At 37.2% G+C, this 15,706-nt stretch overlaps 1 protein-coding gene across 3 annotated transcripts in view; it reads right to left on the minus strand.

The window, feature by feature from the left end:
- Window positions 1–14,202, minus strand: part of LOC108991601 (acetolactate synthase small subunit 1, chloroplastic-like) — a 28,075-nt gene extending 13,873 nt beyond the window's left edge. For 2 of the 3 annotated variants that reach the window (XR_004802261.1, XM_018965924.2), the window contains exons 1-9: window positions 13,860–14,199; window positions 12,606–12,819; window positions 12,264–12,347; window positions 10,505–10,573; window positions 8,313–8,396; window positions 3,684–3,836; window positions 1,558–1,644; window positions 1,025–1,129; window positions 813–935 (exon numbers count right to left, since the gene is read on the minus strand). Coding sequence is in view for 2 of the 3 variants with exons in the window: in XM_018965924.2 (XP_018821469.1) it covers window positions 813–935; window positions 1,025–1,129; window positions 1,558–1,644; window positions 3,684–3,836; window positions 8,313–8,396; window positions 10,505–10,573; window positions 12,264–12,347; window positions 12,606–12,819; window positions 13,860–14,077 (1,137 nt within the window). In the remaining variant the exon portion in view is untranslated. Of the gene's footprint in view, window positions 1–812; window positions 936–1,024; window positions 1,130–1,557; window positions 1,645–3,683; window positions 3,837–8,312; window positions 8,397–10,504; window positions 10,574–12,263; window positions 12,348–12,605; window positions 12,820–13,859 lie in introns of all 3 variants that reach the window. The other variant, XM_018965926.2, reaches the window with a different exon arrangement.
- Window positions 14,203–15,706: the final 1,504 nt, after the last annotated feature.

A 15,706-nucleotide genomic window follows, 5' to 3' on the forward strand; every position in this document is an offset into this window, starting at 1 on the left:
AGGGGCATACGTAGTCGAGGACAGGATAGTAGAGACCTGCCACCAACCACTCCGAGACGTCGACGTCGCCGGCGATAAACAGGGATTCCGGCAGCCGATGACGACGGGAGACACACCGGTGTGCACAGAAAACGCCGGCGATCTTGATTCTGGTGTCCAGTACCGGAGACGGCACCTGAGGTCACCGGAAAACTTGAAACAGATACCAGCCACCAACGACAACGACGTCGCCGGCGATAACCACCACAGACAACGACGGTGATACCACTGCGCCGTCGCACAACCACCACTAACTCCGTCGCACAACCACAAGCACCACTAGCTCCGTCGCACAACCACCACTAACTGACTACACTTTGCTCTGATACCATGTAGTCGACCGAGAGAGAGAATGAATTCGTATTTTCATTTACATTCAACATCCTATACATACTACATACAAATGACCATTGTATACTCATGAACTATACTAATTACAACCATGTCCTCTAACATTCAGCAAACACCCCTGCACCATAGAAATATGTTAAGGCTTCCAAGGCCATCTTCTCAAACCAAGACCAGATCCTTATCCATTCAACGTATTTTGGCTTTTAGAGACTAATTTCCCTTTGAACATACAGCACTAACCGAGTATCTGATTTTATCATACAACTTAGTAGCAAATTACTCCAAGCTGCACACTAAGTTAACAGTTAGAAATGCCCCATGTGCAGATGATTTTTTTCCCTTTAAAGCTTCTTTTAAGGATCTTGCTTAAAATTAAATTGGAAAAGTATCAGTACGCTCCCAGCATCTAACAGTTCCCTTACCTCATGAAGATCTATTAACTTGTGAAGTTGTTGAACCAACTTGCCAATTGACTCATCAGTCCCAGGAACAACAGTTGTGATGCGGGAAAGCCCATCTTTTTCAGCTGGCCCCACAGCTAAACTCTAGAATATAAAGCGGAAGAAAACCATTGAATTGGCATAGATCATCAAAACCAGAAAAGCTAAAAAGATGAGCACCAAGCTGAACTGACCTGAATGTTATAACCTCTTCGAGAAATAACTCCAGTAACCATATTCAGAACTCCAGGGCAGTCATTCACAAGCATAGACAATGTGTGCGACTGAAGCTCACTAGACTGTACATTCAGCACATTGCCATAAGTGGTACCATAAACAACAGGCGAAACAAAACTATAATACAGCAACCAAAACATTTTTTGATACCTATTGTAAAAAAATCACTAATTTCAACCGTAGTTAAGAAACCAATTCATTGATTGACAAGGTGAACAAATTCTTTTATTTGATTTTCAGACCATCATCACCCACATTTTCATGAAATTGAAAGAAAAGCGTAGCAATATTATCTAGTGAGAATCTAAAGATTGATTGATTATGAAAAGCAAACTTTGTATACATTACTGAAAATCAAATAGGACATCCCAAATAAAATCTTAAATTCTACTTTTAGTTATGTCCATAATTTTCTATCAAAAAAGATTACGATAAGTAATTTTTTTGTATCAGTGATATGTACTAAAAGATATACAAACAGATATCTTACATCATCACCATAGACAATGCCCCAGTGAGCATCAAGAACTTGTTTCATCATCAAGTCATCGAATGGCTCCACAGGATAAACATCACCCTGTTATAAGAAAATTAAATTTAATATATGCAATCCAGAATTATAATGATCCTGAGTAAAACCCAACACCAGTGAAAATTAAAGTGGAACATAAGCTCTGAAATATAGATTCTAGAGCAAGAAAGAATATTACCCTTAGAACATGATAAATATATATAAAGGAAAAAAAAAAGAGTATTGGAATCTACTAGCATAACTTCTTCATCAATCCTTGGACAGCAAAAACATCCAAAAGACGTTAAGTATCAAATTCTCCTCCAAATGAAGATAAGTTTCCCCACTTTGTACCATTTACAGCAGAAAGGTCGCTAATGGGTTCAATATGTGAATGAAAGCTATAAATCAATTTATTATCTAATTCCCAAAATGTGAAGGAGAATTTGAGCACTATGTATCATGCAATCCCAATGACAAGAAAATGGCAAAAATGAACAAGAGTTCAATGTGTGAACAACTACTTCAGTAAAATTTATTATCCAATCCGAATAGTGAACGAAAATTTGAGCACTATTAATTATGCAATCCCAAGTACAAGAAAGTAGCAAAATGAAACTAGATTTTAATTTCACCAACTCAAAGGACAGAAAACATAATTTTACTAGCATGCCATTAAGTGTCTGATCGCAAGCTGCTTGCAAGATGAGACCTCATCAGAAAAAGGATGGGCTACTTAGCCATGCATTGCTAGCAACATATTAAAACAAAAAACCTAGAGAATTTTCCAAAACATAGAAAATAAATATGAAGAGCTCTATCTGACAATATACTTGCGTTGAGATGACCTGAGTATTTCAGATAGTCAAATATGGTAATTAAGTAATTTATGAGTTAGCTTGCACATAGCCAAAACATTTTAAAATTGTAAATATATGAGAACAAGCTGTGATCACTTTCTACCTCAGTGCGTATTCAGAGTAGTCTAACAAAGATCTTTCCTTGCTTCAATAACCATTTTGCATTTATTTCCATGATTTCACTATTAGCTGGTCTTCCTTTTATGAAAACTACTTTTGTTAGATCACCATTTATCCTATTAGTTTAAGTTGATGGGAAGAGGTTAATTTTAATCATTTAATTTATATTTTAACACTCCTCCTCACGTGTGATTCAGATTCCAACTTAGTAAGTGGGCCCAACAGATGAAATATTTAATTAAAAAAAGGATGAAATATAAAGTGAGAGTTTGACTCAAGACCTCCACTCTGACACAATTTAAATCACTACTTGTATCAAAAGATTAAACTGATGAGAAGAGGCAAATTCAATCATTTGTTACTCATACTCCAACCAGTTGCAAAAGTAACCCCAATAATGCTGAAAGTACATCATAGAAGCACAAAATCAGGAAAGCACTTTAAACAAGAAAGACCAACAAATCTGTAGCCAGTGTCTAGACCCCAAATTTAAAATAGTAATTCTAGAAGCCAGTTTTTCACCTATACTCTTCTGACTGGCTATTTTCCATCATATGTTCAAATTTAAAAATCTAAATAAAAACAGAGTAACCTATTAAATATAAATTAAACAGTATGTCTCATACTCAAATCTTGTTTACTGATCAAAATAAATAAATTAAAGAGAATTAAATGCTTATGGTAAGCATGAAACGTCCCAAAACAAAATGCAATCAACAAGTGGCTCTCTGTCCCCAAATGATTCAAAGATTCATAAGAAGGTCAATCCAAAGGTGACCCCCTTAGATTATTACATCGAAACTGCATTTCATTAAAAGTTGCAAACAGGTAAATCAGCATTTAACCTTTCAAGTTCTGTTATTCGTCCCCCAAAACCGAAAGAAGTTAATTGTTTATATATGACTATTTAGATTTTTTGAGTTAAAATAATATGCAAACTATTTTTAAATCATTTTCTTAAATGATAAGCCTCGTAAAATTGGCATATGAAAATGAGGAATCCTGTATATGTATGACGAGTGAAAACCCTGTAGCTCTACCCAGTAATTTACCATATAAGGGAATTGAATAAATAAGGAAACAAATAACAGGGAGAGCCTCTTTGATAAAACAAAAGGTACATACACCTGAGGATATACGGACATCGCCATTAAGTGATTGACCTGCTTTCTCTTCAAGAACATTAACAGGAGGTGGTGGTTCAAGATCTGGATAGGAAGCTGCACTGAATCCCCAGAATGGAGCAGTTTCACCCATCTTTTCTCGTCGCAATGCAATCTGCAGGTAGATTCAAATCCAAAATTTGTCACAAAGAAACTCAGGTCGTATACTAATACCCAACAACTACTCGTCTAAGTTCATTAGCAACATTTATTGCAAAACCTGCTCATGGACAGTTATCATAAGCTACTGACCTTAATGTTTTCACTATCTCATGTTTTGAAATGTATAACCATATAGAAATATATGAAATAGATCTATATTCAGTTATTTCTAATCACAAATAGTTTTTTATCAGATTTCTTACTCAGAAATAATTACAAAAACCAAAATTGATTTGGAAAAAAAGAAAAATGATATACATTGACTTGACTAGATACGTATCACCTATACCACTTTAGAGGTAAAAGTATTCAGAAACCCATTGAGAATTTGAGGTTATGAGTCCAAGATTGAACGAGACTGTATCTCATCATTATTGTCATTCACATATCAGTATTGTGCCATGATGATGTTCCATTCTCGCAGGATTTCAGATATTCCACAGCCACTAAATTTGGCATTTTATCAGACCTTATTTTTTTTATAGGTAATCAAGAATTTTATTCATAAAATGAGGCATAGGCCAAGCACACAGGAAGCATATATGAGAAGTACCTAACTAGGGTTTACAACCGAAAGTAGAAAATCATAGACATTTAGTCCATTAAAATCAATGACCCCAGCCCGCCCATACGAACAAAGTTTTAAAGAAAAGACCATTAACCTCATCCATTGTCCTCTTGCAATCCTCAAAGCTTCTATCATTTCGCTCCTGCGAAATGCACTACTAACACATGCATATATGGGCCATCTTACATATTGTTGCCACTTGAAGATTGCCTTGGTGTCCTCTCCAGCTTGCTAGAAAATCCAACAGCCTACAAGGCATGGCCCATGATAATCCTATTCTGGCAAGAAAATCATCCCGCAACGTTCTGGCCACCTAAAAGTGTAGAAGCAAGTGATATATTGATTCCCCATTCTTCTTACACATGTAACATCAATCCAACACCATTACACGACTTTTCCTTAGATTGTCTGCAGTAAGAATCTTGTCTAGAGAGGCTATCCAAACAAAAACAAAATTTCTTTCAAAGGAGCTTTCATCTTCCATATATTCCTCTATAGAAAAGTAGTCATTCCTAGCTAGTTAGAACTTGGTAGAACGATCTCACTATGAATCTACCTTTCTTGAAGGGGCTCCACCTGATCTTATCTATATTGCCCTTGGTCACCTTGGCGGAATATAGTAAGGCAAAGAACTTGGTGATAACCTCCAACTCTTAATCTTGTGCTACCCTAATGAAATCTACATTGCATTGAGGGGAGCCACGAGAGAAGGCCAAGAGATCAACTATTGAAGCAACCTTCGCCTGTACAAGATAAAAAAACGCTAGGGACTATTTCTTTGAAGCTTTGTTCACCACATCATTTGTCGTGCCAAAATTTGACTCGAGAACCATCACCTACTTCAATATGTGCATAGCTTAGGAAAGTCTTTCATACTTTTCTAATGTGTTTTGACAAACCCACCCCATATGGTCCATGTACCACAGCCGAGCACCATCCTCCCCAAGACTCTCCAAACTTCGAATCTATAACTAACTTCCATCGGGCCCCCCTCTCTTGTTGGTACTACCACAACCATTTACCTGACCAACAGAGTTTTATTGAATTTCATCAAATTGAGGATCCCCAATCCACCCCCAAATATTGGTGTGCAAACTGTTGACCAGTTCACCAGATGCAATTTGAACTCGTCCCCCATCTCAATCTACAAGAAATCCTGTTGTACCTTCTCAATACGATTGGCTACCTTTGTAGGGAGCGAGAACAAGGACAAAAAATAGGTTGGTACATTAGAAATGGTACTTTTGATAAGAGTAAGCCTACCACCTTTGGACAAGTATAACATCTTCCAAGAAGCCAATCTATGTTACACCTTTTCCATCACTGCGTTCCAAATCCCCTTCGATCTGACTAAAGCACCCAACAGTAAGCCAAGATACTTCATAGGTAGAGAAGATACCTTGCATACAAAGAGGCAAGCTAGATTCACACCCATTGGGGACAACCCCCACCAGCACCAATTTAGACTTCGAAAGATTCACTCTCAAACCAAAGACAAATTCAAAGCAAAGGAGAAGAGCCCTCAAAGATTGAATGTGCCCATGATTTTCTCCACAAGATGAGAGCATCATCAACAAAAAGCAAATGAGAAATATCAATAGAGCCATAATTAGCATTCCCCACCGAGAAGCCCTCGAGGAAGCCACCTTCCACAAGGCCCGAAATCATCTTGCTAAGAGCTTCCATGAGGATAATGAAAAGTAATGGCGAGAGTGGATCCCCCTATCTCAAACCACGGGAAGAGTAAAAAAAACCTACTAGCAAACCATTCACCAAGATAGAAAAGCAAGCTGTAGAAATGCAATATGCTACCCAAGCACACTATTTCACCCCAATACCACATCTTGCAAGTAGATAGGGCAAGAAGTTCCAGTTGACATGATAGTAAGCTTTCTCCATGTCTAGAGCAAGGTCTGTTTTCTACACCATCTTCAGATGTTTGTCGCCTGAAACGGTCTCTACATGGCTTAAAGCAGGCATCGCGTGCTTGGTTTGATAAGTTTCGTTCCACTCTTCTTGATTTCAATTTTGTTCAAAGCAATTTTGATTCATCTCTCTTTCTCCGAAAGATTGCTTCTAGGATTGTCTTGCTTCTGGTCTACTGGATGATATCGTGATTATAAGAACGAACTCCCAGTTGATTGAGTAATTACAAAAGCACCTCAAGGCTTCCTTTCATATGAAAGATCTTGGCCGTCTGCAGTATTTCCTCGGCCTTGAGGTTCAAATCACACTAGAAGGTACATATTTGCATTAGCACAAGTATACACAAGAGGTGATTATGTTGGTTGGTCTTCAGGAAAGAAATTCAGTTCTTACACCTTTGGAGGTGAATTTGGAACTGCAACAGGGGGAAGGGGAAATTCTTTCTAATCCTCATTCTACTGGCAATTGGTTGGGAGCTTAAACTATTTAACGATTACAAGATCCGATATTTCCTATGTTGTCCAATAGGTTAGTCAATTTATGCTCGCCACCTTCATCTTGTTGTTGTTCGACGTATCATTTGCTATCTCAAGGGGACTCTTGATGGGGTTGTTCTTTCCAATTGGATCTTCTGTTCTACTGGCAGGTTACAGTGATGCAGATTGGGCAAGATGTGCGGACACTCGTCATTCTATCACAGGGTGGTGCATGTTTCTCGAAAATGCTCTTATATCTTGGAAGAGTAAGAAGCAGGCTCGCGTTTCAAAATCCTTTACGGAGTCCAATTATCGTACTATGCCTTCTACTTGTTCTGACATTGTGTGGCTTCGTGGGTTGTTGGCAGAACTTGGTTTTCCTCATCTCCAGCCTACTCAGCTTTATGCTGACAACAAGAGTGCTATTCATATTGCTGCTAACCCAGTCTTTCATGAGCGGACCAAGCACATTGAAGTGGATTGTCATTCCATACGTGAAGCTTTTGATAAGAGTGTGATTACTCTTCCTCATATTTCCACTGTTCTTCACACAACCGATGTGTTCACCAAGGCTCTAACCCGACACCAACATCATTTCATGATTGATAAATTGATGTTTCTTGATCCACCAGCATCAATTTGAGGGAAGATGTTAATAGGATGTGCTGCAACCTATTAGTTAGGTTTGCAGCAGCTTGAGCCCAAGCCCATTGAGACTTGCGGCATGCCTTTATGTCTTTATCATCTTTATGCGGCATGTCTTTATTATCTTTATTTTGTATAGTTAGGTTTTCCAAAATACGGGTAGCATGTACAGCTAGGGGATTGAGAGAAAATCTCAGTTCTAATTAGCGGAAAACGCTTTTAAATCTTGCTGTATAATTTTTATATATATGAAAGGTCTCAAGATGTGAAAGACATTCAGACAAATTGACATGATTTTGATCTATGCATGCTTTTGTTTGTCTATAGAACTGAAAAATATCACCCATACTTGAATTATCGTTGATCTATAGGGTTTTTTCTTCTTTTTCTTTTCTTTTTTTTTTTTTGGTTGTTTTTTAACTGACTCTCTCCACCTTAACTCATTTGGACTATTAAGAGTCAAGCTCGAGCCAAGTTAGAACTCAACTAATTTACTCAAGTCGAGCTTGACCAGCCAATATTCGGCTTAATTCAACTTGAATGGCCGCTAACTGTGGGAATAAAACATGACTGCTCAAAATAATGACTTGCATTTCAGTATCAAGTCTCAATGGGCACCATCCCATGGAAGATCATATTTAGGATTCTTCTCTAAATTGAAAAAAGAAAAACAATGGCCATTTCTCTATGGATGCAAATTAAGTTCACAATGGTCAATCTGGGATTCAAAAACTTTAAAAAATATTCAAACATAAGTAAATACGCACAAAACAAAGATCATACAAAAAGAATCATAAAAATAGGGATATGTTACCTTTCCAGTTCTTGCAAGTTCTTTGATTCCGAATTTGCTTAAGTTTCTTTGAATAGCAACCATCTTCCCAGGGTCCCCAGTGACCTAAAATATCCATGTGAAACATACTTTAAGATAATACAACCAGAAAATAATCCTGTCCATACAAAATGTAAAATTTGCACATATTCTGAGTTGTAAAACATGGAGATAACACAAACAAGGGGGAAAACCATTTGTTCAAACTTGTGTTTATTCATTACTATTCCAATATATATATATATATATATATACACACTAAACATACAATTGACAATTATCTCCTCTGAGTTATACTTACTATAGTAATGCCCCAAACACTCCCCCTCAAGCTGGGGCATATATATCATATAAACCCAGCTTGAAACAAATAAACTTTAACTGACAATGACACAAGGACTTAGTAAACATATTTGCAAGCTAATCAGCAGACTTCACAAAAGGTATAGAAATGTCACTACTCGAACCCAGGATTGAAGTCACTATGCATTGTAGCTTGATTATCACAAAATAACTGAAGAGGGACCGAAGCTTGAAATCCAATCACTTGAAGGAAATGAGCCCTGTATTCAGCTTTTGCATTTGAACGACCTACTACTGTTAGATTCTTACTCTTCCATATAACCAAGTTACCTCTTACTAAGGTACAATATCCAATAGTAGATCTTCTATCTGAAGGAGACTCTGCCCAATCCAAGGCCTATACAACAATACAAGGCTAGGAGCACGGTTAAGATAATGAAGAATACTGATTACAACATCCCAATGTGAGACCCTTCGTGCTTCTAGAAATTGACTCACTGCACTCACTGCATAAGAGATGTCAGGTCTAATGATAGTAAGATAATTCAATTTCCCAACAAGTCGTCGATACCTACTGGATCTTCAAACAACTCCCCTTCATTCTTCAAGAGTTTACGATTCGGATCTATAAGAGTGTCAATATGTCGTGCACCCAACAAGCTAGTTTCTTCCAAAAGGTCAAGTACATATTTTCTCTGAGATAGGCTAATACCCTTTTTAGAAATGCCAACTTCAATCCCAAGAAAATATCTAAGCTTACCCAAATCTTTTGTCTGTAACTAATCATGCAAAAACTATTTCAGCCTACCAATCATTGCTGAGTCACTCCCAATAATTATAATGTCATCCACATATACAACCAACAAAATATGACTTGCATCACAGTGTAGGTCTTCAAGAGTGTAGAATGGCACTATGAGTATGAGCAAGCTTTACGATGAACTTATCCCGAGAACTTATTATGCATCTTTTCTTCAATCTAGTCATAAAGTGGGACAAATCATTGTCTGCTATTATTTTTTATTTCAAGAGAATAAAGAATTAGCAAGATTCCCAAAATGTCCAAATATCTTTCTAATTGAGCAAAACCCAATATCTATTAAGGAATGGCAAACATTGCTTAATGCTACTTCAATATGCCTACATGGCTAAGAATTTCATAAACTAACCCACACATACATAGAATCTTCAAACAGTAATCCAACTTCATCCCCTATGTGCCTATTATCTTCGGAATCAATTGTAGCCCCTAGGATCTTAAATTGCCACTACAGACTCCCTTTTTATTAAAAAATAAATAAACTTTGGTTTTGGACCCAAAAGTATCACTTCTGTCTCTCGAAGGTCTTCTGGCAATATAAATCCATGTAAATCTCATTTCCAAAATTTAAAATATTTCCACTGAACGGAAAGGTATCCAAATATTAGTCATATCCAACCCATATTTTGATATAGACATGTTTTATAGGCTCGAGAACAATGGTAGAAACCCTTTCAAGATATCATGGTTTTTAACCTAAAACAGAAGCTGCACTGGGAGAGGAACATGGATGCTTTATAGGCTCTAGTTCCCTTGGCTACTAGGTGAAAACATAGGAAAAGACCAAAAGATTTTAAGGAAAAACTATACAAGGCTAAAATCTAGTTGTAGGAGATCTTTGCTTCTTCCAAGTTTGGGCTATGTCTTTATCACCATGGTGGGATGTTTAATATAATTTTGACCATGAATCTTCTTGATAAGAGCTTCAACATGTCAAAGTACTTTAACAAATGGTAATAACAATAACAATAATAATGACAACAACAATAATAATGACAACAAGTCTAATAATAATGATACAACAATAACCACATAATCAAACAGAATTCACCTCAATAGTCAGCGAATCTTCTGAGATATCAACAATTTTTGCTCTGAAGATGTCTACTAACGACATGATCTGGAGATTACAGCAGTGTAGAGATCAGGTACTTGAAAATGTCAATGCACTAAGATGAAAGCGAAGCTACTGAAAAGGAAGGTGCTCCTAGTCCACAAATAAGAGAGCCACTCCCATTATCTTGAAACAACAAAAAACTTAAACCCTAAACACAGAGAAACACTTAGTTACCATACTAGTCAATTCCAACTTGAGGCATAGGGAAATGTATAATATCAGGCAGCAGCAGCACTCATTCTAAGTAGACCCACCTCAGAGATATTTGACATGACCAAACTATAAAAGTGACATATCAGCATCGCATACTTCAACGAAAACAGAGATTTTATTTTTCTTGCAGGATTAGGACTCCTAGAGGTGGTGGGGAATCCTGGCAGCAGTTAAATTAGTCTCCTAGGTTTACTTGGATTTGGTTTTCTTGAAGAGTTATGATTCCTGGAGTGTTTAGAAGTTTCAGCAAGGGTGTTGTTCAATCCTTCATGGATTAGACTTGATTTCCTTGTTGGATTAGGAATCCCAGTGGCCGCCAAGTAGAGTTCTCCCAATAGAATTTGGAGTTTTATTTTAATAGAAAGTCTAGTAGGTAGCAACATAATGGGAGCCCATCTTTAAGAATGGCCAAGGATTAGCCCATAATGATAACCCAAATCACTTGGGCCAAAATTGTAGGCCCATAGGCTTTACATCCAAAACTCAGCCCTAATCATCTGATCTAGGGCTGGGGTGTGATACACTTTCATTAAAAGATTTGTAACACTTATCCATCTTCCTCTTCTGCTTTATCTAAATAAATGGTCCATACAAAAAATTATAGTTAAAATTGATATATCAATATATAATACAAAAAACTACAAAAGCATTTTGCACTTTAAGTTCACTAATGTAAAACAGTGCACTTTACTAAATATGCTTCGCTTTTGGTAAGTAAAGCTCTTCAGCATTTGCGCTTTGACCTTAAGCGTGCTTTTACCAACAATAGATCTTAGCCCCTATGAGGATAATTTTTTTCAATAGAGAAGAACTTGGCACAACAAATATCCCCAATAGGATGGCATTATTGGGATGGACAGCAGCTCTAGGGAATATCTTAACCATGAATAATCTAAGTATCTTGGTGACAGATTAGTGTTGTATGAGCAAGATGGATGAAGAATCAAATGATCATCTCTTGCTTCACTGTGGAGTGGTTAAAGCATTGTGGGATTCAATTCTCAGCTGCCTTGGATGAGTTGAAAATATTTCTAAAAGGGCTGTGGAGTTACTGGCTTGCCAGAAAGGCAAATGGGTGGTCCATATGGGACAGAGGTTTGGTGGATGACACCTTTATGCTTAATGTAACACCTTTGGGAGGAACACAATACCCAGGGTCCTAGAGCATCAAGGCCACAAAAGGACAATATTAAAGCCAAAATCCATCATGTTCTATTCACTTACGTAAGGATAAAAGCCTACCAAAATTTACACTTTCCTGCTTTTGTAGATTTCATGCATTCTTGCTTTCCTTATTTCCCTCAAGCCAGATGTTCTCTCGTATACTTCAAGCATACTCAGTTTGTGTTCATTGGCTCATCTAATAAAATTCATTTCCTTATCCAAAAAACAGAGAAAAACAACTGATGGGACAGCTTTGCTTTCAGGTCAAACTCGTCCATACAGGTGAGGTCTAGGACCAACCGTTTAATGATCTTACCTCAGCACGGGTATTCAGATCTGAATTAAGTTTTATAAGCATCAGTTCACGTTCTACTTGTGGCTCCCTTGAGATGTCTTGAACCTGATACATTAGATACTCAAAAAGTAAAGTGCTGAACCAGATAAGGAAACACTCCCTCCAAAAAATTATACACAGATTTTATTTGGAAAATTAGAATAAGATTACTAAAAGAGCTAGTTCAGATGCAAAAAGCAACATCTTCAAAAGTTCATTTGGAAAGAAAAGCCCTTAGCCCCACACAGTTACTAATATGCAATACAAACACCAGAAATTAGGATTCATACAGAATATTTTAAGATCATCTAGGTGAGCCATAACCTTAATGACGTTCACAAGCTTGTTCAGTTGTGCAATGACTTGTCTCAAAACCTTCTCGGTTCCCAAGACCACTATGGTAAAAAGAGCCTTGTCCTTGTTCAAACCAACTGCAAGGGACTCAATGTTGTAGCCCCTCCTAGCAAACACCCCAGCAATCCGATTTATTATTCCACTCTCATCCCCAACAAAGACTGAAATTGTATGGCGTTTCACCCTGAAAGCAATTAAAATATCACATTATAAACATATCATGTATACTAGATATGGATATTAGACTTTGGGAAGAACAGAGGCTCAAAAGTAGCCTTTGACATATAAAGAGAAAAACTGCAATCCTATCATGCAAATCTAATTAAGTAAAATTATAAAATAAATAGCAGAAAGTGATAATATCAAGTAGAAACCCAAAATATATCCCTAAGAAAAAATTTTATGGTATAACCACATGAAGCTCCAGAGAACTTTTTAGGTAATCAATCATTCTAGCTCTTCAATCAGAATCCTATATAGCCAGATTTTTAGTGAAGTTCGGTTGCACAAATGATCCCTAATTCCATATTCAGCGTAACATTTTGCTTTAAAATAACAAGAAGAGGAAAATAATAGCTATTAATTTTATACTTTCTGGGTTCCCAGCAGGCCATGTCCATCTCACTATTAAGTTATATACTTTCACAAAACCCCAGAAACTTATAACATAAAGTGTCCCTAAAGAAATCGCATGAAGTTATACTACACCCCATCCCCACCCAATTGTAGATCTTCACTTTTATTGTTTGGACAATTATCCGTTAAATCTCGATCACATTACGGTTCTTAAATTATATTTCTGAACAAAGATAAGGAGAATAGTTACCGTTGTCACCTCGAAATTAAGTTACAGTATTCATCGCTTCAACGGACAACAACTTAATTACAGATATCTCGGTAGAAAGAGGACTACTTTGTACAATCAAATATACAGCCCGTATTGCAAGTTGGGAAAAAATTAAAAAACACATATTTAATAAATAATGTATAGCCGTAGAACAGTTACATGCAAACACTAAATCCAACAAATGAAAAAAGAAACCCCTTGTCGAACTATTACAACCCCAACAGAAAAACCAACCAGAATTGATCCAAATGCATGAGTACTAACCTGTAAAAATCTATACTTCATATACACACATTAGTGGGTTTAGCAAACACAGCAAAGAGCAAACATAAATAGATAGATACAGAGACAAAAAATAGTGAGAAACTCATTTAGACCGAGTCAGGGGAGGTGTGGACTCCCTCCGAGACGCTGCGTTGTCATTGCTATCAGCACAGACCGCTAGCTTGTTGAGCTCAAAAGTCCGCCATTTGGTTGGTCTCACATGACCAAAACCCAAGCTTCTCGAAAACCCACGTCCCAAATCCACTCTCAAAGGTGGGTTCTTCAGCTTCTGGTTCCGTACGGGTGCTTGGAAGAATGATACAGCCGACATGAGTAATTCCTTTTTACAGCGGGAGGGGGGAAGAGAGCCAGAGAACGAGAAACTCGTACATGGATAGATGGCTGGTGCCACATTAAATCACTGAACTGGATACAGAAATGTCTGTTCTGTCAGTTTCTCGCACGTGCTTTCCTTTTTCAGCACTTCCTTGTTTAAGGAAACAAAAAGCCTCAATTTACGTGTTTTAAAATCGATTGTCAAAATCAGGGGGCAAGCTTAGTGATTGATAATATGTACGTCAAACAGAAGCAGTGAAACGTGGATAAAATATCGGATCATCTTTTTTTCGTCGAATGTTTCCGGGTCCGAGAAATAAAATACGACTATAATAATAGCTGTTGGGATTTGATATTTTTAAAATTAACTAATAGGATTCTATGTGCAAAGTACGGATGTCCGATGAAACGTGTTATGAAAATAAATTAAGAATAAGGTAAATTAAAGAACAATCATGAATTAATGTATAAATCAGAACTTAAAAAGAAGAATTACATTTTGTAAAATGATAACAATATTAGTCCAACAAATTTATTTATTTCTATGAATATTATAAAAAATCAAATGAATAAATTGCTATTTTTTAAAATAATATTATATTAAAATAATAATAATATTTTTAAATCTAAAAACTATTTTTACTAATTATTATAATTTATTTTTATAATATTAAATAGAGTACTCGCACCTAAGCGAACAACAGCAACTCACATCAAGGCGAGCTACAGCATCTCGCATTGAGGTAAGTAAAGAATACTCGCACCTCAAGGCAAGCACCCCGAACGGTAATAGTGCTCATCCTAAGGCTAGTACCGCGTAAGTGTGAAGCTTGTCCCTGCTATAGAAGGAATCATGCCTAAGGTGAGCATAAGTGCTTGCATCCGAAGTAAGCAACGAGTGCTTGCATAAGCAAGCACTGCAAAAGCGCAAAACTTACCCTCGAGAGAGAAAAGATCAGGCCGAATGCGAGCATAAGTGTTCGCACAAGAATTGAGCAAGGAGTGCTCTCAACACTAAGAGTGAACAAATTCAAGATCGAGGCTAACATAAGTGCCAACATATAAACGTACGTCTCGGAACAACAAATATGGTGGTCTGCCTTGTCATGGGTGAGCAATGAAGCTCGCCCCAAGCAAGGGTTATTTTCATGTTCTTCTCGGTTATCCTAATCACTATGTAGGATGAACGAGCCTCGCCCGGGATCACCCCGAGCAAGGGTTACTTTCTTGCACTACTCAATTATCTTGAGCAGTGTTTTGCCTAGACTGACCTTGCTCGATGATCTAGACCAAGGATATTTTCCTTGCGCTGCTCGGTTATACTGAGCATTGTGTCGGCCAAACTGTGATACTAAGCAATTTTTATTTTCTTGAGCTGATTGATTATCTTGAGTCGTGTTTTGATCGGACTGGCATGCTCAATGATCCCAAGCAAGGCTGATTTTCTTACTCTTTGCTTAGTTATTCCGAGCAGTTTGTTGGTTAGATGAGCCTTATTTAGTACTCGGAGCAAGGAGTTAATTTCTTGGGCTCCTCAGTTATCCCGTGCAGAGCCAATCCAGCCTCATAGCTCGATTATCCTAAACAAAGATTATTTTCTTGCTTTGCTCAGCTATCACAAGTA

Source organism: Juglans regia, chromosome 8 (assembly GCF_001411555.2).
Source record: "Juglans regia cultivar Chandler chromosome 8, Walnut 2.0, whole genome shotgun sequence".
Lineage (NCBI taxonomy): Eukaryota > Viridiplantae > Streptophyta > Magnoliopsida > Fagales > Juglandaceae > Juglans > Juglans regia.